Source organism: Raphanus sativus, chromosome 3 (assembly GCF_000801105.2).
Source record: "Raphanus sativus cultivar WK10039 chromosome 3, ASM80110v3, whole genome shotgun sequence".
In the NCBI taxonomy this organism is placed as follows: domain Eukaryota; kingdom Viridiplantae; phylum Streptophyta; class Magnoliopsida; order Brassicales; family Brassicaceae; genus Raphanus; species Raphanus sativus.
The window spans coordinates 24,620,052-24,643,453 of record NC_079513.1 but is presented as its reverse complement, the minus strand read 5'-3'; the positions used below and the strand labels follow the sequence as shown (position 1 = coordinate 24,643,453).

Here is a 23,402-nt window from a genome sequence, read left to right as displayed (position 1 = left end):
GGAATCAAGCTAAAGTCTGAGCCAACTAGTCTCATCTCAAAAACATTCGTTGAATTTTGCATATCTTTTTTTACAATTCCAGGCTTTAGATCACCTACGTGATTTTTCATAAACATACCCCTCAGGCCATGGATTCGGAGTTGGAACCACTGGAATAACTTCGAACTGAGACAAACCATAGCGCCTTGATTTTTCCACGAGTTGTTCCAAGACACAAGGTTCGAGTGTACAATCATTCAAACGCAGCACGAGCTTCTTGAGTGTAGTCGAGTTCTTCATAAAGTATCTAGCCAGCTTCAGTTCTATAGCTTTCTCCGTGACCGGGCTTTCAATTTCAACAGATTCGAGAGACGACACCAAACAACTAGGCAGCACGGTGGAGATTCTAATACTCACTGGATCCGTAGAATCATCAATAACCAATTCCTAACAAAAAGACAGAATTCAAAATCCAGGAGGTGGACTAATCTCAGAACTTGAAAAAGTTTAAAACCAAAATTGTTTACCAGTGTCAAGTGTTTAAGATTGGGGCAGCTCTCAAGAACGACTGGCAATAGTTTAGGGGATGCGTATAAGCACATGGTGGCACGCAAAACAGTCAAGTCATGAAACTTGGGAGGTCGTTTCATTTGATGGAAACTACTATATATAAACTGTAAAAAGCAAAGAGAAGAAGAGCACAAACAAATATGAGTAAAGAAAAAAGGGAAAATTCCTTAAAAATACACAGACTGAATTTTTTTTGCTGAAAAAATACACAAATTTTTTTGGCTTCCCAAAAAATATACAAACTAATTTTGATTGTCTATAAAATACACGAACTTTTGAATTTTGAAGGTTTCACACCTCGATTTTAACGGTGTAAACAGTGACTAACAGAATAGTAAGACACCGTTAGACACCGTTAACTCTGATTAAAAAGTTCATGTATTTTATGGACAACCAAAATTAGTTCGTGTATTTTTCGGGAAGCCTAAAAAGTTCGTGTATTTTTTCAGCAAAGTTAATTTAGTATGTGTATTTTTAAGGAATTTTCAAATGGAGTTTGGATATTTCATATACTATTCAGAGGCTAAATATATGGACCCAATACATATCCAAAATTTTATATTTGTAAACTTTCGGTTTGGTTTTGGACCAAATATTTTCGATCTGAAAGATCCATATCCGGAAAAAAACGGCCCAAACCCGACCTAAAGACCTGAAAAAAACACATTCTCTATCACATAATACAGATCCGAAATTTTATATTTGTGGATTCAAAAACTTGAATCGGAACTGACCCAAAAATATTATGTCCAAAACCAAACCAAAAGTTTACAAATATTTGTTGAGTTCAATTTAGTCGAAATCTATCATATATATCTAAAAATTCACAAACAACTCTAAATTTTACATTGAAAGTTTCATATTAATTAAAAATGTTTCTGTTACAAAAAAAACTAAAAAATATTGCAAAAATAATAACAAAATTGTTAGCAGAAAGATCTTGTCGGATTGAATCTATTCGTGTCGATTTTATTAGGCTCAGGTCTATTCGGATCAGTTCTTTTTGGTTCAGTTCTTTCAAGTAGAAGAGTTTTGGACCCAACAAATACTTGTAAACTTTCGGTTTGGTTTTGGACCGAATATTTTCGGGTCAGTTCCAATCCAAGTTTTTGAATCCGACTAAAATGTCAAGATTAGGTCTAGATATTTTAGCCGGATTCAAAAACTTGGATCGAAACTGATCCGAAAATATTCGGTCCAAAACCAAACCGAAAGTTACAAATATAAAATTTTGGATATGTATTGGATCCAGATATTTAGCCTCTGAATAGTATATGAAATATCCAAACTCCATTTGAAAATTCCTTAAAAATACACATATTAAATTAACTTTGCTGAAAAAATACACGAACTTTTTAGGCTTCCTAAAAAATACACGAACTAATTTTGGTTGTCCATAAAATACATGAACTTTTAAATCAGAGTTAACGGCGTCTAACGGCGTCTTACTATTCTGTTAGTCACTGTTTACACCGTTAAAATCGAGGTGTGAAACTTTCAAAATTCAAAAATTCATGTATTTTATGGACAATCAAAATTAGTTTGTGTATTTTTTGGGAAGTCAAAAAAGTTTGTGTAGTTTTTCAGCAAAAGAAATTCAGTCTGTATATTTTTAAGAAATTTTCCCAAGAAAAAACAAAACCATATGACAATGGGAACGTTTATAGAGTTTTGTACCTTGAGAGATGTCCATGATATGGTCATATCTTCAACACCTGAAAAACTCTTGACAAGATTATAGATCATCTTCGTTTCCGACAAGTAACCTCTCATCAGCACAAACTCGACATCAATCTCAACCTTGAAAGAGTCAGCCGCACTGATTATCTTAAAGCTTTTGAAATGGTAGTAATCCATCAGACTCAGATGCTCGAGTTTGGGTGCATCAATCAATACTGAATAACGCCCACGAACGTAGAAACGTTCCACTCCTTTTAGAGCGAAGCTCTTTAGCGACTTGGAGCAGACGCGTAACGCCACCACAGCATCATCTACGCTCACGCTTATTTTCAAGACTTCAAGAACAGGAGAGGAGGAGATCAGCGCCTCCGCAGCCGCGTCGCTAGGCATAACAACGTCTTCCAAGTACATGGTCTTGAGACAGGGCAAGGAAAGAGACACGAACTCGTTCAGCCTGACGAAATGGAGTTTTAAGCAGACCAAGGCCTCGCACGCGGAGAGCGTCAAGGGCGGCGTCGCGATGTTGTCGACGCTGAGTTGTTCGAATCGATTCTCCACTTGGTAACGTTCCATCTTCCGCATATCCACTCTACCGAGACACGGCTCGTAAAGAGAGACGTCGCTGTGGAAGACGTCGTGGTCAATGGTTAGCTTGAACTCACGCAAGTAGTAGGGCTTGCCTTGGAAAGCAAGAAACTCGTCGATGAAATCGACGCAGACTCTGTCGCTAGCGAAAGAAGAGCTGTCTAGCTCTAATCTGGGAACCGATTTCCAGAGATGACTCCATGGAGAAGACAAAACACTTGTCCAAACAGCTTCTTCGGTGGTGAGAAAGCCGAGTATGTGACATAACAACTGTTCAGGTAATAAGCTTATCCTATCTTCTCCCTCTCGAACTGAACTAGAAGAGACACCTAACCTGATAATAGGGATTATTACAAAGAAATCGAAACTTTTTAACTTTCCTTACAAAAGCAATTGCATAGAAAGAAGGAGAGAAGAAGATGAAAGAGGAGCTCTTACCGCTTTTGGAACTTCTCCATTTGAAGCTCTCTACCTGTTTATTCGATCTATCGAGTGATCGTCTCCCCCTGAGATTTTAGGTTTTGAGAATGTTACATCAAGTGAATGAGATATATATAGAGTAGAGAGTCGTTTTCTCTTTCTTCATTAAAAAGTCTGGGCACGTTACAACATCAAGTGAATGAGATATATATAGAGAGCCGTTTCTCAGTTCAAAAATAAATACGTTTTCTCTTTCTTCATTAAAAAGTAACGGCCGTAAAAAAAGAGAGGGGCGTTCCGAGAATCGAACTCGGGACCTCTCGCACCCAAAGCGAGAATCATACCACTAGACCAAACGCCCTTACGGTTTGATTATGGACATTAAGACATCCTAAAATCAGACATGTTTTACCTCGTACATAGACTTTTCAGGCAATATGCTTATCCTGTCTTCACCACCTGAAAAATTCAAATAATCTATGCTCACTCATATCGTTTAAACTATAAACACTCGTCGTCTATTTTCTGAACCCTCCTTGTTATCTTTGACTAAGTATAGTATTTAAATTTCTTTATGGGTCCAGTCAACGTAATACAGAGATGGATCACAAGCTGGGATTCAAAACTACTCTTGTTGACGGCAAACTCAACAAGCGATACAGAGAAGTAGAACAGACACTTAAACTCTCACGTCGTTATCAAATGGCTTATAATCAAACCTGAACATGACATTAGCTTTGGAAATTATAACATATTCTTTTTGTCAAAAAATAATAATTGTTACATATTATAAAAGTGCATAATCTTGAGACAAAGTTTAATAACAGAAAAACAAAATCATTCAACCAAACCAAATGAATCGAGCCAAAGGCTGAGCCAACTAGTTTCATCGTTAAATCCATTCTTTAAATCCAGCTTTAGAACCTATTGGATTTTACAAAAAACATACCACTCAGGCCATGGATTCGTAGATTGGAACCACTGGAATAACTTCGAACTGACACAAACTAGAGCATCTTGGAGAGTCAATGAGTTGTTCCAAGACACCGGGCTTGTGTTTCTCTCCAGTAGAAGACTGCTTCAAACGCAGAACGAGCTTCTTGAGTGTTGTAGAGTTCTTCATAAAGTATCTAGCCAACCTCAGTTCAGTAGCCACCTCCGTGACCGGGCTTTCCATTTCAACGGATTCAAGAGAAGATACCAAACAGCGAGGCAGTACAGTGGAGGGTCTAGTCATCACTGCAAATTGATAAATAAACAATTCCTGCAAACACACAAATCTGATAGAATTCAAATCCAGGAGGACTAATCTCAGAACTTGAAAAGTTTAAGCCAAATTGTTACCACTGTCAAGTGTTTCAGATTGGGGCAGCTGTCAAGAACGGTCGGCAAGAGTTCAGGGGATGGGTTTAAGCACATAGTGGCACGCAAACGAGTCAAGCCATGAAATTTAGGGAGTGGGTTCGTCTGATAGGACCAATTTATACACTGTAACCAAAGAGAAACCACAAACAAAGTTAGATAAAAACAAAAACAATGGCAATGGGAAAGTTTAAAAGCTTGTCATAGAGTTTTATATACCTGCAGAGTTCTCCATGACATGGTCATATCTTTAACACCTGAAAAATTGTTGAGAAGATTCTCGATGATCTTCTTTTTCGAACCTTTCATCAGCATAAACTGGACATCAATATCAACCTTGAAAGACTCAGCCTTGCTGATTATCTCAAACCTTTTGAAATGGTAGTAATCCATGAGACTCAGATACTCGAGTTTCGGTGCATCAATCACAACCGAATGTTCACGGGTATAAGCAGGTTCCACACATTTTAAAGCGAAGCTCTTAAGCGAGGGCGTAGAGCTACCACAGCATCATCTCTACTGAGGCTTATTTTCAAGATTTCAAGAACAGGAGAGGAGGAGATCAGAGCCTCTGCAGCCGCGTCGCTAGGCAGAACAACGTCTTCCAAGTAGATGATCTTGAGACAGGGCAAGGAAAGAGACTCGAACTCGTTCAGCCTAACGAAATGGAGCTCTAAGCAGACCAATGCCTCACACGCGGAAAGTGTTAAGGGTATCCGGAAGCCATCACAGGCACAGGCACCACCATGTCCAAACTTATCCTCGACTTGGAAACGTTCAAGCTTCCTCATATCCGCTCTGCCGGGACACGGCTCGTAAAAAGAAGCCTCACTATCAAAGATATCGTGGTCAATGGTCAACTTAAATTCACGCAAGTATGATTTGCCTTGGAAAGCAAGAAACTTGTCGATGAAATCAACACAAGCCTTGTCGTTTGGGAAATCAAAGCTGTATAATTCTAACCTAGGAACCCATCTCCAGAGATGTCTCCATCTAGAGGACAAAACACTTGTCTGAACAGCTTGTTCAGTGGTGAGAAAGCTGAGTATGTGACATAACAACGGTTCAGGTAACAAGCGTATCATATCTTCTCCTCCAATAACAGCTCGTTCTTCTCTCTCTCGAACTGAACTAGAATAGGCACCCAGCCTGATAATTATTTATTGCAAAAAATCGAAACTTTAACTTCCTTATAACAAGATTGAGCCAGGAAGGAAGGAAGGAGAGAAGATGATGAAAGAGGGGCTTACCGGCTTTGGGACTTATAGAAGAGCTTCCCCATTGAAGCTAGCTCTCTCCTGTTTATCTTTGATTTGATCCGAGTTAATCGTTTCCCCTGAAATTTTAGGGTTTGTGAGCGTCGTCTTCTTCTTCTTCTTTTTGTTCTTATTAGAAGCTCATGGGCCCCTCGAAAAAATTAAATAAATTAGTATAATCAGTGAAAACCGGTTATCCAGATTCAGACCGGATCGCAAGCTTGTTACCTTTTTTTTTTTCTCAGTTCGAAGATTTCTTTTAGCCTCAGACCATCTCCAACATATGAGGACATTATTCTCAAATGAGACATAACCCTCTTCTTTTATTCTCCTATAACGCAAGTCAGTTTGTATGACCCATAAGATATTGATTTACGTTTATACCCTAAATAAAATAAATTAAAAATAAAATAAAAACAAAACTAAAATTGGTCGTCGTCCATTGTCGTCGACGGACGGATAGTTTCCTCCCCTTCTACCACCCTAGCTTGCTTCGTTCCCAATGGTTGAGCCATGTCGTAACCATCATGATAGCTTCCTCCGTTGTTTTCCTTGACGGATCCAGCTCTTCCAACTTCGTCTCCTCCGCGATCGAACCATCGTGAAAGTGGCTCAGCCCACGCCGGCTACAAGGACCCCGTGAAAATACGGCACCGTGGCGATCTCTGACTCCTCTGTCCATGGAACCCGACCTGCTCAACCCCGCGTCCGTCCTCTGTGTTGAAGCCAAGCTCGATCTCCTCCAATGGAGACTTCTTCAATATTTTCAAAACAGGCCCTCAAACTCTTGATTATTCACGAATGTGGCCTAACTATTAAAATTTTCAGATTGGTCCTCTTGATTTAGTCCCAAACATTTTAAATGAGAAGATCAGACCCTTCAAAATTGCATGATGGTCCCTTGTCTCTTGATGATTTTCAAATCAGCCACAGATTTTATAATTTGCATGAATAACTTCAGGATTTCGTCCCAAATTTCTCAAGTGTACATTTTAAACCTGTCAAATGCAAATGAACAAACAAATGCAATATTTACATATAAATGCATCCTAAAATGATTAAAATGAACTGAAAACAAATACTAAAATTAATAAAAATAGTGAAATATGATGATTTTTTGTTCTCTTAATTGTTCATTACAAACCCTATTATATGTCAATGGATGCATAAATACAAGATATACACCTAAATAAAATCTTAAATAATTACAATAGAATCTCGATAAATTTACTCGATAAATTAATAATCTCTATAAGTTAATAAATGTTGCCGATTCCAACTTGGAACGGTTCAAAATTTAACACAAATCAATAAAATAATAAGATAATGATTTTTTGAAAATTCTATGTAAATATATGACCCCATTAAAATTATAAATTAATAATTTATATATATACATATTTTATATAAGTAAGAATCTATTATTACATTGTTTGTTTTATATTCACAATGGAATTATATTTTTATTTTCTAAAACCACATTTAAGTTTTATGCAATATATATTATATACACCAAATAATATAATAAAATTAATATAAATGTTAATTTTTAAAAAATAACAATAAATTTCTATACACTTAAGTCAAATATTTTTCTTATCTTAAAATAAAAAATATCTTAAAATAAGAAATCTATATAAGGAAACTTTTGTAAATTAATATCTCTATAAATTAATAAAATTTCAAATTTCCAACATTATTAATTTATATTCGTACGTCTAGTATAACTATATGATGTAATACTAAGGCAACTAGTACAACTACATTATATACACGACGAATGAAATACTGGTACAACTGGTACAACTTCGTCAAATATTACATTTTAAAATCCATTTGGCTTTCTATAATTAAATTACAACAGATTATACAAGTTGGAATGTCCTTAGAGTGGTCAATTCCTAATTATTTGAAGTTGTACCAATTTTTTTGGCAATTATTAGACAATCGCATAAGTTTCTTTGGTCTACCTTATACTTTAAAGGTTTGTTTACTAGTTTGTTCACTATATTTTTGGAAAACTTACACATAATATATTTTAGCAAAACTAATGATTCCTTTGTATGTGGTTCTATGCATTCAAGAATTCCAAGATTGTACAACTAAGGTATATATATTTTTAATGTTGTACAACTACACAATTCAAATTCTCTACCAAAATACAACTATAAACAAATTTGTACAACTCAAATTCTCGTACAACTATGTATCAGATTGTACAACTAAAATATTGGTACAACTAGTATAACTATATGATGTAATACTAGAACAACTAGTACAACTACATTATATACACGAGGAATGAAATACTGGTACAACTGGTAAAATTTCTTCAAATATAACATTTTAAAATTTCATTTGGCTTTCTATAATTAAATAACAACAGACTATACAAGTTGGAATGTCCTTAGAGTGGTCCATCCTAATTATTTGAAGTTTTACCAATTTTTTTTGCAATTATTAGACAATCACATAAGTTTCTTTGATCTACCTTATACTTTAAAGGTTTGTTTACTAGTTTGTTCACTATATTTTTGAAAACTTACACATAATATATTTTAGCAAAACTAATGATTCCTTTGTATGTGGTTCTATGCATTTAAGAATTAAACGGCTGTACAACTGAGGTATATATATTTTTAATGTGGTACAACTACCCAATTCAAATTCTCTACCAAAATACAACTATGAATAAACTTGTACAACTCAAATTTTCGTACAACTATGTATTAGATTGTACAACTAAACTACTGGTACTACTACTTATTAATAAGTTTGTTATGTTTTTTTTAGGTTTGTTATGTTTTAGTTAATACAACTTCTTCAATTAATTTTTTAAAAAATTATATTTAACCACCGACTAGCCAAGTTGGAAGATCCTTAGAATGGTACATCCTAACTATTGAAGTTTTACCAATTTTTCCGTATTTATTACAAAATCACATAAGTTTCCATCATCTACCTTATACTTTAGAGGTTTGTTTATTTGTTTGTTCACTATATTTTGAAAAACATACACATGATATATTTTAACAAAACTAATGATTCCATAGTGTGTGATTCTAGGTATTTAAGTATATACAAGTAGTACAACTGATGTATATTTATTTACTATTTGGTACAACTACATATTTCAAATTCTAGACCAAAATACAACTATGTACAAACTTGTACAACTCAAACCTCGGTACAACTATATATACAATTGTACAACTAAAATACTGGTACAACTACATGTTAATATATTTATCATGTTTTAGTTGTTTACCACATTTTAAATGCGCACCAAGTTTTAAATATGCACCACATTTTATTTAGTTTAGTTGTATCTGAGTAATTTTATCATAGTTAATCTAGTTATATTAGTTATATTAAAAAATTGAATTAAGCCTAATTGTTTTTTTAAATGTGCACTCACATATATATATATATATATATATACACATGCATATTCAATATAAACATTTAGATTCACCTTAAATAATTTAAATGACTAAAAGTAAATGCTAAGATGTATTTAATTCATGAGATACTTGTATAAAAATGGTGTAATTTTCTATTTTATTCAAAATTATATTACTAGTAAAACTGGTAAAACTTTGTCATTTTAAAAATAAAATAAAAATGGATATTCTGTTTGTGACAACATACTTCAAACATATTTTATACGAACACAAAAAATGGTACAATTGATGCATTTATAATTTTCACGTGGTACAACTACGGTTTTGAACTTCATAGCCAACTATATCACTCATACATGATCCATCTTTCCTCTTTGTTGTATTATATGTACCAATTATTTCAGTCATACATGATCCATTTTTATAATTTTGTGTCTTATATGCTTTCTTTCTCTTGATGGAAATACAACAAACATATGCAAGTGTCACCATATTCTTCTTGTATATGTGTTTATAATTGGTCTATCTTTTATATTATTTCATATCTATATAAGAAATTTTATATTGAGGGGAGAAAATTAATACTCAATGTTAAAACAACACAACTCAAGTGCTAACACAATTAAACTAATAATACTACTTTCGTATCTAAACTAGTTGTACCACTTGGATTATTATTGTCGTAGTGCAGACACCAAACATGAATGCTTATGCATCTTTTTCAATTTTATAATCATTTTACATCATTTTTGCAGTATACTCTTTTTTTTTTTGCAGTATACTCTTCTAAATGTTCTTTTACAGCAATTTTTCTGGCTCTTCATCAACTTTTTTGGGTTTTAGGAGCAAAAAGATGAAGATGCATTTTTTCCGGAAATGGTACAACTAGTATAACTAATACAACTTGTAAATAAATCATTATCCAACTCAAATATTATTGAAAAAAACTATTTATGTAATTTGACAAATGCAAGTGAGGAAAAATTAGACCAACATGTCTCATTGGTTCTACATCATTCTATTGATAGCATCATTCATATGCTGAAAATAAAAATCAAACTATTCATATTAATATATTTTATGTGTTCTAGTTGTTCCAGTCATACTAGTTTTAGTTGTACCAGTTGTAGTTGAACTAGTTGTATTAGTTTGAGTTTTACTAGTTGTACTAGTTATAGTCGTACTAGTTGCACTAGTTAGAGTTGTACTAGTGGTACTAGTATTACTCTGCGTTCTTCTTTATCATGACTTCATACATAAAAGATGAAATTTGATCTTGAATAAGATAAAATTGATTAAATATGATTATGGGTTGATCAATTTGAGATAGAAAAGAGAAAATCGGTAAATTATTGAAGAAATTTTTTGATTTTATTTCAAAGTAAAGAAGTGAAAGAAACATCAAAGGAGAAAGGGGAAAAGGAAGAAGAAGAATTAGGGTTAAACATCGGGTCGGGTTATGGGTCAAATTACGGGTCGGATTCTGGGTAAGACAGGAATGGCATCCATGCGTAAATATCTTGAAATCTTTAGGTTATTTAGTTATTTTACCTACTTTTGATTTAAATTTAAATAAAAAATAAAATAAAATATACATGGGGTCATAAAGAGAATAGTTGTAGTCCATGTGGGTCACGAGAGAATTTGATTCAACATATGAGGGTACGTTAATCCAACTGTGACTCTTAAATTTTTTTTTTTTTTTTGATTAACCTGGGGTATCCCGGGCCTATGGAAGGGCCCAGACTAATCCCCAAGGGGAGGTGCAGCCCACGGATAGACCCTCTCTCCGGGTATGCAAATGGGCCCTAAAGCATAGGCCCATATCCGTGTTGGTGTCCAGAAATCATGACTTAGTTCCCTCCAGCAGGGTTCGAATTCACAACCTGGGTGCAGGAAGGAGCCCGTCCTTACCATTGGGCCATGATGTTCTGGACGACTCTTAAATTTATTTTAAATAAATTTTTGTATTGTACATTTTAATTATCAGTTTTATTAATAATTAACTGTTATCACTAAACTTTTATAAACAAATAAGATATACAATTTGAAAATATTAAAATAATATATTTTATGACTATATATAATAATAAATATTCAAATATAACTATATATAGTATAAAAATGTTAATAATTTTTTTAATCACCATATGTTTACAAAAATATAAGGATATAATCTTTACAAAATTATTCATATGATTGTAAACACATATATTCAAATAATCCAGTTTCAAAAAAAAAAAAAAATTCAAATAATCATGCTCACTTGCATCGTTTTAAATATAAACCCTCGTCGTCTATTTTCTGAACCCTCCTTGTTATATCTTTGACTAAGGATAGTATTTAAATTTCTTTATGGGTCTAGTCAACGTCCACATTAACATATCAAACATTAGCAACCATTGTGCCAAAGCACTTGTATTGATCACAACTACTTTTAAACTGTCTTGTTGATGGCAAACTCAACAAGTGATACAGAGATAGTAGAACAAGACACATAAACTCTTGCGTCATTATCAAATAGGCTTATAATCAAACCAGAGCATGAATATATTAGGTTAGAAATAATAACGTATATTCTAAGTAGTGCATAATCTTGAGACAAAGTTTAATAATAGAGACTCAAAATCATTCAACCAAACCAAATGAAGTCTTAAGCTATACCAGTTTAGTACCTCACACAGAAAGGAAAAAGAAAGAGGAAAAGGAAGCCATGAGAATCGAGCCAACTAGTTTCATCTTCAACTCCAGCTTTAGAACCTATTGGATTTTACATAAACATACCCCTCAGACCATGGATTTGGAGTTGGAACCACTGGAAATAACTTCAAACTGACACAAAGCAGAGCGTCTTGGAGATTCAATGAGTTGTTCCAAGACACCAGGCTTGTGTTTCTCTCCAGTAGAAGACTGCTTCAAACGTAGAACGAGCTTCCTGAGCTTTGTCGAGTTCTCCATAAAGTATCTAGCCAATTTCAGTTCAGTAGCCACCTCCGTGACCGGGCTTTCCATTTCGACGGATTCAAGAGACGATACCAAACAACGAGGCAGCATCACAGTGGAGGGTCTAGTCATCACTGCATATCGATAAATAACCAATTCCTGCAAACACACAAATCTGATAGAATTCAAATCCAGGAGGACTAATCTCGGAACTTGAAAAGTTTAAGCCAAATTGTTACCACTGTCAAGTGTTTCAGATTGGGGCAGCTCTCGAGAACGGTCGGTAAGAGTTGAGGGGATGCGTTTAAGCACATACTGACACGCAAATGAGTCAAGCCATGAAATTTGGGGAGTGGGTTCGTCTCATGGGAACTATTTATAAACTGGAAGAACACAAACAGAGTGAGATAAAAAAAAAAGAAGTGATAATGGGAAAGTTTAAAGCCTGTCAAAGAGTTTATGTACCCACAGAGCTCTCCATGACATGGTCATATCTTTAACACCTGAAAAGCTGTTGAGAAGATTGTCGATGATCTTCTCTTCCAACGAGTTATCAGTCATCAGCTCAAACTCGACATCGATATCAACCTTGAAAGACTCAGCCTTACTGATTATCTCAAAGCTTCTGAAATGGTAGTAATCCATGAGACTCAGATACTCGAGTTTCGGGGCATCAATCACAACTGAATGTCCACGAGCATAAATAGGTTTCACTCGTTTTAGAGTGAAGCTCTTAAGCGACGGTGAGCAGACACGTAAAGCCACCACAAAATCTTCTCTACTGAGGCTTATTTTCAAGACTTCAAGAACCGGAGAGGAGGAGATCAACGCCTCTGCAGCCGCGTCGCTAGGCATAACAACGTCTTCCAAGTACATGATCTTGAGGCAGGGCAAGGAAAGAGACTCCAAGTCATTCAACCAAACGAAATGGAGCTTTAAGGAGACCAATGCCTCGCACGCGGAAAGTGTTAACCGTGTCCGGAAGTCATTAAAGCCACCATCACGTCCAAACTTATTGTCGACTTGGAAACGTTCAAGCTTCCGCATATCCACTCGGCCGAGACACGGCTCGTAAAGAGAAGCCTCACTACCAAAGGTATCATGGTCAATCGTCAGCTTGAACTCACGCAAGTAGGGCTTGCCTTGTAAAGCCAGAAACTTGTGGATGAAATCAACACAGTCCTTGTCATTAGTGAAATCAAAGCTGTCTAATTCCAACCTAGGAACCCATTTCCATAGATGTCTCCATCTAGAAGACAAAACACTTGTCCTTACCGCTTGCTCAGTTGTAAGAAAGCTGAGTATGTGACATAACAACGGTTCAGGTAATGAGCTTATCATATCTTCTCCTCTGCTAACAGCTCGTTCTTCTCCTTCTCGAGCTGAACGAGAATAGGCACCCAACCTGATAATATTAATTAACAAAAATCGAAACTTTTAACTTCCTTACAACGAGATTGAGCGAGCAAGGAAGCAGAGAAGAAGAGCTTACCGCCTTTGCGACTTATAGAAACGCTTCTCCATTGAAGAAGCTAGCACTCCTTTGTTTATCTTTGATTTGATCCGAGTAAACGTTTCCTTTAAATTTTAGGGTTTGTAAACGTTGCCGTCTTCTTTTTCTTCTTATTAGAAAGCTCATGGGCCTCTTCTGTTTATCTTCTTAGTTATGGGTCCAGTCAACGTCCACATTAAAATCTTTCAACCATTACCATTTGCCAAAGCACTTCGTATTGATCACAACAACTTTCCAACCGTCTAACTTCTTGTTGACGGGGGGAAACTCTCAACAAGTTATTATCAAAATGGTTTATAATCAAACCAGAGCATGATAATAGCGTTGAATATAATAAGCATTCTAAGTGCATAATCTTGAGATAGACTTTAATAAAAGAGACTCAAAATCATTCAACCAAACCAAATGGAGTCTTCTGTACCTCACACAGAAAGGAAAGGGAAAGCCATGGGAATCAAACTAAAGGCTGAGCCAAACTAGTTTCATCTTTAACTCACAGCTTTAAAACCTATTGGATTTTCCATAAACATACCCACGAGTTGGAACCACTGGAAGAACTTCGAACTGAGACAAACTACAGCGACTTCTTGAATATTTCACGAGTCGTTCCAAAACACCAGGCTTGTGTTTCTCTCCAGTAGATTTATTATTCAAACGCAGCACGAGCTTCTTGAGTGTTGTAGAGTTCTTCATAAAGTATCTAGCCAAATCCAGTTCAGTAGCTATCTCCGTGACCGGGCTTTCCATTTCAACAGATTCAAGGGACGACACCAAACAACGAGGCAGCCTCACAGTGGAGAGTTGTTCAGACAGCCTTCTGTTTGGATCAAGAAACAGTTCCTGCAAACACAAATCGACAGAATTCAAAACCACGACTGACCAGATACAAACCTTACTGATCTCAGAACTTGAAAAGTTTAAAAGCCAAATTGTTACCAATGTCAAGTGTTTTAGATTGGGGCAGCTCTCAAGAAGCACAGGCAATAGTTCAGGGGATGCGTTTAAGCACATAGTGGCACGCAAACGGGTCAAGCCATGAAATTTTGGGAGTGGGTGCGTCCGATGGAAACTATATATAAACTGTAACCAAAGAGAAGAACACAAACAAAGTAAGAGAAAACAAAAATAATAATAATAATAAGAGTGTCGTCAGATTATATACCTGCAGAGTTCTCCATGACATGGTCATATCTTTAACACCTGAAAAGTTTTTGAGAAGATTGCCGATGATCTTCTTTTCCAACAAGTAATCATTCATCAGTTTAAACTCGACATCAATATCAACCTTGAAAGACTCAGCCGCACTGGTTATCTCAAACCTTTTGAAATGGTAGTAATCCATGAGACTCAGATACTCAAGTTTCGGTGCATCAATCACAACCGAACGCCCACGAGCATAAAGAGGCTCCGCTCGTCTTAAAGTGAAGCTCTTAAGCGAAACCGAGCGGACACGCAAAGCTACCACAGCATCATATTTACTAAGGCATATCTTCAAGACTTCAAGAACAGGAGAGGAGGAGATGAGCGCCTCTGCAGCCGCGTCGCTAGGAAGACCAACGTCTTCCAAGAACATGATCTTGAGACAGGGCAAGGAAAGAGACTCCAAATCATCATTCAGCCAAACGTAATGGAGCTTCAAGCAGACCAACGCCTCACACGCGGAGAGAGTTAGCCGGATGAAAACAAAGAAACCAAGTTCAGACGTATTCTCGACTTGGTAACGTTCAAGCTTCCGCATATCCACTCTGCCGAGACACGGCGGGTAAAGAGTAATCTCACTACCACAGACATCTTGGTCGATGGTTAACTTGAACTCACGCAAGTAGGATTTGCCTTGGAAAGCCAGAAACTTGTCGATGAAATCAACACAGACTTGGTCGTTCGTGAAATCAGAGCTGTCTAGTTCTAACCTAGGAACCCATTTCCAGAGATGTCTCCATCTAGAGGACAGAACGCTTGTCCAAACCGCTTCCTCGGTGGTGAGAAAGCTGAGGATGTGACATAGCAACGGGTCAGGTAATAAACTTATCAAATCTTCCCCGCTGATAACTCCTTCTCGAGCAGATCTAGACGAGACACGTGACCTGATACGATTTATTACAAAAATCGAAACTTCAACAATGCTACAGGGATTGAGTGACAAGCGCAACGATAACAAGGAGAGAAATCAGGAGCTTGTACCGTTTGTGGTACTTATATAAGAGGTTCATTGAATCTCTCTCCTGATTTGATCTGATTAATCTTTTTCCCTGAAAGTTTAGGGTTTGTGAACGTTACCGTCGTCTTCTTCTTCTTCCTCCTCCTCTTCTGTTTTTCTTTCCCTCGGAAAAATAATAAATTTAGTTAGTGTGCATAACCGGGTATCCGGATTAAAACCGGATCAGCTTGTATCGGGCCTGGCCACAGGCTAGTTTACCTGTTTTTTTTCCTACCAGTGACGTCGGGATTTACTTTGTTTAAATTTCAGTTTTAAGATTTCCATTGGCCTTAAAATGTAGGATTAACATGTTCTAAAATTCGGTCTAATACCTTTAAATAATGGTTTCAATTTGGTATTTTTGAAAATTCCCCTTATAACAATACAATTTTTTTTTAAATCTAGTTTATACGATTTAAATCGGTTTATATCATTCTAAATCAGTTGAAACTGATCTTAATCAGTTTAAATTAGTGTAGATCTGTTTAGTCAATTAATAATGTTTGTGCAAATCCATAAATTTGGGTTGCTATTTTCTATATCTAACTTTTATAATTCATCAAAAAAATTATAATTGAACACAAAAATTAAAAAAAAAACTACACATAACTAAGAAAAAAAACAAAATTCACAAACTAACCATAATCTCATCTTCTCTCCATTTTTCTCTTTCTATCTTTTATCTAAAATAAATAATTTTGTTTTTGTTTTGCCTAGTGTTTATTAAATTTCCAATAATTCGCATAGTAGCTAATCCTCTATAAGATAAAGACGTATAGTTACCAACTAAGGATTTCTTAAACATTGTTAATTCATGTATGATATTTGAAATAAATATATCGTATTTGATGCTTTAGCATTTGTAATGAACATACAAACCTCCGCTGATTAACAGATAACGGGTCAATGTATAACATTGAAAAAACTATAATTTATTAGCTCATGTATGACTACTACCAGCTGATTTCCCATACGTTTACTTATCAGCCCTGTCAATGTCCACAGTAAATACTAACCATTGCCAAAGCAATTGTTTTGATCGCAACTACTTTTTAACTGTCTTGTTGACGGCAAACTTAATAAGTGTTAGAGTCAAGCTCCTCAGTGACGTAGAACATACGCATAGATTCTATGTCGTTATCAAATAATCAAACCAGAGAATTGATATTAGCGTTGGAATCCCCTAGTCTATATTTGAGAAGTGATTTGCCACATGTCTTCTCTACAATCGTTTTCACAAAAAAAATTGTGACGTGGCTATTAAGATTGATGACATGTCATATGGTTAAATATGACATGGACAATTACATTTAATATTAATATATATTTTGGAAATCTTTTTAGAATATGGCAATAACTCATATATTACATTTAATATTGATTTATATTTTTGGTAAACTTTGTAGAATATGGTAATAACTCATAAATCATCATTAAAATAAATATATTCAAATATGATATTTTGAATTTCGAAATATTATATAATTTTACTTTTGTAATAATAAATTTTTTATTATATAAAATTTTCTAAATTTTCTAAATTAAAAAAAGAAATCGTAATATCATTAGTTTCTTTTAGATATCTACAAATTATATAAATATTATTTAGTTTTAAATTTTGATAACTATACAATTTTATATGATTTTTAGTAATTTTGTACAAGTTGATTTAATAATTTAACAAAATGAAATAAATATTTTTTTTAATCTAAGATTTTAACTTTATATATATACATATATATTCTTAAATATAATTTAAAATAAAAAATATTTTCTCTTAATTTTATGCTTAATTAATGATATTTATATTAATTATTAGTCAAAATAATAAAATATATAATATTAATAAATTAGATTTTAAAATATAAAATTTAACTTTTAAAAAATTCATCACTACACATGGTGCATGAAAACACCTAGATTAATAATTGTGACATACCTACTAAAATTGATGACATGTCTTATAGATTAATATGACATGGACAATTATATTTAATGTTAATTTATATTTTTGATAATTTTTTTAAAATATGGTAATAACTCATATATTATATTTATTATCGATTTATATTTTTGGACTTTTTAAAAATATGGCAATACTGCATAAATCATCATTAAAATAAATATATTCAATTATGGCATTTCAAATTTTGAAATATCATTTAAATTAAAAATATTTCAAAAATATATACATATTTTTAGAAAATTATAAAATTAAATCATAAAATCAAATTAAATCGTAAAATAATTAGTTTCTTATATATATTTACAGATTTTATAAATATTGTTTAATTTTAATTTTTGACAATTCTGAAATTTTACATATTTATTTAATATATTTAATTAAAATAAATAGATAGAAAAATCTACCTAAGATTATAATTTTAAATATATACATGCACATTCTTAAATATAATTCAAAAATAAACAAAATTGGTTTTATCTTAATTTTAATATTCAGTTAAATCAAATTTATATTAAAATATTGATAAGAAAAAAGAAAATTTATAATATTAATAAAAAATAAATATAATTAATATTTATCTTTTAAAAAATATTTTAAAATTCTTTTACTGCACATGGTGCAGGAAAACACCTAGTTAAATAATATATTCTAAGTGCATATTCTTGGAAGTCATAACATATCAATAATTGCTTATAATCAAGCCAGTGCATGATATAAAAGATATTCAAAAATCATTCAACCAAACCAAATGGAGTCTTAAGCCATACTTTTGCATATGTTTACACTTTTTTAAATCCAGGTTCAAAACCTATTGGAATTTACATAGACACCCCCATCAGGCAATGGATGATTCGGAGTTGGAAACACTGGAATAACTTCAAACTGACACAAACTAGAGCGTCTTGGATATTCAATGAGTTGTTCCAAGACACCAGGCTTGTGGTTCTTTCCAGTAGAAGACTGATTCAAACGCAGAACGAGCTTCTTGAGTTTCGTCGAGTTCTTCAAAAAGTATCTAGCCAATTTCAGTTCAGTAGCTTTCTCGGTGACCGGGCTTTCCATTTCAACAGATTCAAGGGACGATACCAAACAACGAGGAAGCACAGTGGAGAATTCAGACAGCCTTCTCCACTGATAATCAAGAAACAGTTCCTGCAAACACAAATCGACAAAAATTCAAACTATTTATAAAAAAAAAAAATTCTTAGGTAAAACATTTCAACACGTTTAAGCAAAGCTTATTACCAATGTCAAGTGTTTCAGGTTCGCGCAGGTCTCCAGAACAATTGGCAATAGTTCAGGGGATGCGGTTAAGCACATAGTGGCACCCAAACGGGTCAAGCCATGAAATTTTGGGTGTGGATTCTCATAATAGAGACTACATATAAACTGTAAGCAAAGAGAAGAGCCCAAATTGTGAAAAAGATACACAATAGTAATAAACTAATAATAGGGAAGTTAGGAGCATTGTCATGAGTTTATATACCTGGAGAGTTCTCCACGACATGGTCACATCTCCAACACGTGAAAAATCGTTGAGAAGACTGTAGAGGACTTTCATATCCGAACGGTAATCACTCAGAAGCCCAAACTCTAAATCAAGATCAACTTTGACAGAGTCAGCCATACTGATTATATCAAAGCTTTTGAGTTCGTAGTGATCCATGAGATTCAGATACTCAAGTTTCGGAGTATCAATCACAACCGAATAACGTCCACGAACATAAACACGTTTCGCTTGTTTTAGAGTCAAGCTCTTTAGTGAGAGTGAGCAGACACGTAAAGCTACTAGAATATCATCTTTACCAAGGCATATTTTCAAAACTTCTAGAACTGGAGAGCAGGAGATCAGCGCCTTTGCAGCCGCATCGCTAGGGAAAGTAACGGCTTCCAAGTACATGATCTTGAGACAGGGAAAGGAAAGAGACGCAAAATCATTCAGCCTAACGAAACGGAGCTTTAAGCATACCAACGCCTCGCACACAGAAAGTGTTAAGGGTAAATCTACGTAACAAATACTAGAGAATCTACACCGATTCTCGACTTGGAAACGTTCAAGCTTCCGCATATCCACTCGACCGAGACACCGCTTGTAAAGAGAAGCATCACTATCAAAGACATGGTAGTCAATGGTCAACTTCAATTCACGCAAGTAGGACTTGCCTTGGAAACCAAGAAACTTGTCGATGAAATCCGTACAGACTTTGACGTCTGTGAAATTAGAGCTGTCTAGTTCTAACCTAGGAACCCATCTCCAGATATGTTTCCATCTAGAGGACAAAACACTTGTCTGAACCGCTTGCTCGGTGGTAAGAAAGCTGAGTATGTGACATAACAACGGTTCAGGTAATGAGCTTATCATATCTTCTCCTTCTGATACTGAGCTAGACAGACACCCAACCTGATAAGAGTATTACAAAAGAAATTGCATACGAAGAGGCAAACAGAGGTAGACTGAGAGAGACAACAAGCAAGGAAGGAGACAAGATCAAAGAGGAGCTCTCTCCAGTTACTCAGCTCTATAACTTTGGGTTTTAGAACTTTAACGAGATACGGAGTTGTTTTTAGGGTAAAATATCTAAAAAAGGTGTACAACTTGAATGAAATAGTTGTTTTTAGGGTGGAATATGTTAAAAAAAGGGGCGTTCCGAGAATCGAACTCGGGACCTCTCGCACCCAAAGCGAGAATCATACCACTAGACCAAACGCCCTTGCTGTTAAATATAACACTAGACTAAATACAACGCAAAGCTGAAGCTTAAACATAAGCCCTTTCAGATTTTCAATAACAGCATCTTTAGGCTTGCTGAAATTTTCAGTGCTTATAAATTCTCATTCTCATCTGAACGACTAAACCACAACATAGAGAAGTCTTTTTTTTTTTTTTTGTTACTACATTGTCAGAAATACAAGATTTGAACACAACAAAAGAACAGCCATGGAGAAAAGGCTAAGTTTGAACTCTGTCTTATATCTCCAGTCAAGAACACCAAAAAGCTAGCAATGAGGAATACTTCCTTCACATCCTTTGCTCAAAGGTCACAATGATAAGGCACTGCGCTATTATCAACTTCAAAAAGCACTTCCATTTCTCCATCTATCTCTTTGGTTACACGAGAAGCAGGAATCTGATGAGAGAATCTGATCATTTTCGACTGTGGGATTGTAAATATCACTCCTGTCCCATCCACCTCATGACGATAAGAGGGCCTACTCTTAGCCGCTCTGAAGAATCTATTTGTTTCTTCATTAGGAAACTCGACAGGCGTTAACGCTAAAACCTTATAGTTCAAGCCGTCATCAAGAACTTCAACGACTTCATAGTCCATGTACTTTCCTTCCAATGCTTTGACATCATAGTCATGAAACCATGATCTGTAAATCACCCACACTTGGCCGATCTTGGGAAGAATGGTACATTCAGTCCCATCCTTGGAGGGTTGAGGAAATATCTGATGTGAGACGTGTCCTGGGGTGAATATTGAGCAAGTTTTAGGCACCGAGAAAGTTCCACAACCAACAGGCATGCTCTTGTCCAGCCACCTGATGAAACCCTCAGGGAATGGAGTAGGTTTTAGACGACATACGTGCATCTTTATTTCTGGTTCCTGCTCGAATGCCTGAGTTACGGTGATCTTCTGAATCCTACAGTAGGACCGAGGCATGTAATCGTAATGTGAACTAAATGCCCAGAACTGACCAGTTTGAAAAACCTTCCCCTTACTCTTACTCGGAAAGCAGAGAGCTTCTGGTTTAGGTCTTGGGATTAGATGGGGAGGGACGGTCTTCTCTTCGATTGTTTTAGGTAACGCAGCTGGGTCCAGCTCATAAGCATCTTTTGGTAAACCTTTTGCTTCAAAGCCTGTCATTTTGAAGGAAGGGATCATGTGGGAGAATCGATATATATCCTGAGGAAGAATCTGAGATGTGTCTGCATCATCACCAGTTGGCACTCGAAACATGTCTGCATGACCACCAGTTCCCATTCGAAAGAAGACACTTGCAAAGCCTTTTGCTTTATGCAAGAACGCAACAGATACACCAGTTCCATCAGCGTAATCAGACAAAATCTCGACAATCTCATACTCGTAACTGCGGTGAGAATCAGGTTGTGAAGACCAGTTGATATCCCAGTTCTTGAACAGAGCCCAAGTGTCTCCTTTTCTCGGGGAAACAGTGATATGACCACTGTTGTTTCCTTCCTTGCAATGTATAACATGTGAGAACATCGAACAGTCTTTTATGTTCTCATTCTTCCCAAGCCTAAATTGACCAGCAGACACAGGCAAGTCTTGCTCAAACCATAGTATATCTCTCTCATCATCTGGATCTGGCTCCAAGTTCGTGATCCTTAACTCAAAGGAAGGAGCTGAAACTTTCCGGATCCGGGCATACAACCTAGGCATCCCATCAACTTTATCATAAAGAGCCCAAGTCTGCCCAACCGCAAAGTTTACTTCTTTCCGCAGCTTCTCAAAGTCGTTAAACTTGAGACCAGCACTGCTGTCATCGTTTGAGCCGCCACCATGCTCATTCCTCTTCCTCTTGTCGCCAACACTCACAGCACAACTCAAACGAGGGGAGTGAGCATTTTCAACAGAAGCAATATAATAAGCTGCAGTGCCGGTCCCTTTTGTCAAAGTCTCTGAAACAGCTTCCCTTTTAAGAATCTCGTTCGAAGTGACATCCATCTTCAAGCAAAGAAAGTGTAAGCACTCAAGAAGACGACTTACTCCTCCTGCGGAAAATACAGTATATATACTTTTAACAATGATCAGATAATGTTCAAGCTCCCCTAAATCAAAAGGGGCTAGAAGTATTTTTCCAAGCGACTAACACAAGTGTAGAGCATCACAAACCATAATAAGCATAAAGCATCTATGGAAAACAAAATCTGACGATTTAGAAGGGTAAAGAGAGCGACAACTCCAAAAACCCTAAATTCGGATGGGAAAATGTTACTATAAGCAATTGATTCCTCAGGAAAGTATTCAATATTCAATTTAGAGAAGATTAGAGTTTCAGAAAGACAAGACAAGAAGAAAGTAAACAGCTGAAATTTTTCAAAATCGCAAGAAAATTCGAAGATACAATCTATGAAAGTATACTAAAACGAAAGATTCGCCGGATGATGAAGAAGAAGGACGTTTAAGGAGCTCACTCTGTTTAGGTGGTCGACGTCGGAGAGTACTGTGGGCAAGGTTCCGTCGTCTTTCCTTTGGTGGAGGATAATGAATGAAAGTCTCACTCTTTTTACACTCAACATTTCTTGGCACTGAAAAGAGCCCTAATTCCCAATTCATTTTGGCGGGAAAATATCTCAGAGAAGAGTGAAAATGGGCTAAGGATCAGTATGAGCCCAACAAGCCCAACCTTTTAACACTAAAAACAGCCTCCTTTTTTTCCGTTGATTCATTTACAAAATGTTCTCTCTTAACATTTTCCTTTATTACTATGTTTTTATCAATTTTGTTTATGTACTAACTCTATTACTATGGTAAATATATTTATTTATTTTGTTTTATAC

At 35.4% G+C, this 23,402-nt stretch overlaps 5 protein-coding genes, 2 non-coding genes and 1 pseudogene across 7 annotated transcripts; all 8 read right to left on the bottom strand.

Annotated features, from left to right (window-relative positions):
- Positions 1-90: 90 nt before the first annotated feature.
- LOC130510132 (F-box/FBD/LRR-repeat protein At5g18770-like) lies at positions 91-3,272 on the bottom strand. The gene is made up of 4 exons (XM_057006478.1): positions 3,253-3,272; positions 2,227-3,148; positions 507-653; positions 91-426 (listed from the first exon to the last, which is right to left on the bottom strand). Exons 1-4 carry the CDS (start codon positions 3,270-3,272, stop codon positions 91-93), a joined length of 1,425 nt encoding a protein of 474 aa, XP_056862458.1.
- A 251-nt stretch (positions 3,273-3,523) lies between these two features.
- On the bottom strand, positions 3,524-3,595 carry TRNAP-UGG (transfer RNA proline (anticodon UGG)). Its single transcript has one exon. It is a non-coding gene; the product is annotated as a tRNA-Pro (tRNA).
- A 410-nt stretch (positions 3,596-4,005) lies between these two features.
- On the bottom strand, positions 4,006-6,829 carry LOC108844949 (F-box/FBD/LRR-repeat protein At5g18770-like; annotated as a pseudogene).
- A 4,953-nt stretch (positions 6,830-11,782) lies between these two features.
- On the bottom strand, positions 11,783-13,951 carry LOC130494802 (F-box/FBD/LRR-repeat protein At5g18770-like). Its single transcript, XM_057005278.1, has 4 exons — positions 13,692-13,951; positions 12,665-13,604; positions 12,439-12,582; positions 11,783-12,358 (listed from the first exon to the last, which is right to left on the bottom strand). Exons 1-4 carry the CDS (start codon positions 13,721-13,723, stop codon positions 12,044-12,046), a joined length of 1,431 nt encoding a protein of 476 aa, XP_056861258.1. The 5' UTR covers positions 13,724-13,951; the 3' UTR covers positions 11,783-12,043.
- A 138-nt stretch (positions 13,952-14,089) lies between these two features.
- Positions 14,090-16,052, bottom strand: LOC108834313 (F-box/FBD/LRR-repeat protein At5g18770). Its single transcript, XM_057005277.1, has 4 exons — positions 15,894-16,052; positions 14,875-15,796; positions 14,649-14,792; positions 14,090-14,552 (listed from the first exon to the last, which is right to left on the bottom strand). Exons 1-4 carry the CDS (start codon positions 15,920-15,922, stop codon positions 14,214-14,216), a joined length of 1,434 nt encoding a protein of 477 aa, XP_056861257.1. The 5' UTR covers positions 15,923-16,052; the 3' UTR covers positions 14,090-14,213.
- A 2,624-nt stretch (positions 16,053-18,676) lies between these two features.
- LOC130510131 (F-box/FBD/LRR-repeat protein At5g18770-like) lies at positions 18,677-20,282 on the bottom strand (the record flags this gene model as incomplete). The annotated part of the gene is made up of 3 exons (XM_057006477.1): positions 18,677-19,027; positions 19,121-19,264; positions 19,362-20,282. Coding segments are annotated over 3 exons (1,416 nt in total), but the record flags the coding sequence as incomplete, so codon positions are not given.
- Positions 20,283-20,514: 232 nt separating this feature from the next.
- Positions 20,515-20,586, bottom strand: TRNAP-UGG (transfer RNA proline (anticodon UGG)). Its single transcript has one exon. It is a non-coding gene; the product is annotated as a tRNA-Pro (tRNA).
- Positions 20,587-20,721: 135 nt separating this feature from the next.
- Positions 20,722-23,140, bottom strand: LOC108834314 (uncharacterized). Its single transcript, XM_057005273.1, has 2 exons — positions 23,037-23,140; positions 20,722-22,613 (listed from the first exon to the last, which is right to left on the bottom strand). Exon 2 carries the CDS (start codon positions 22,564-22,566, stop codon positions 20,908-20,910), a length of 1,659 nt encoding a protein of 552 aa, XP_056861253.1. The 5' UTR covers positions 22,567-22,613; positions 23,037-23,140; the 3' UTR covers positions 20,722-20,907.
- Positions 23,141-23,402: the final 262 nt, after the last annotated feature.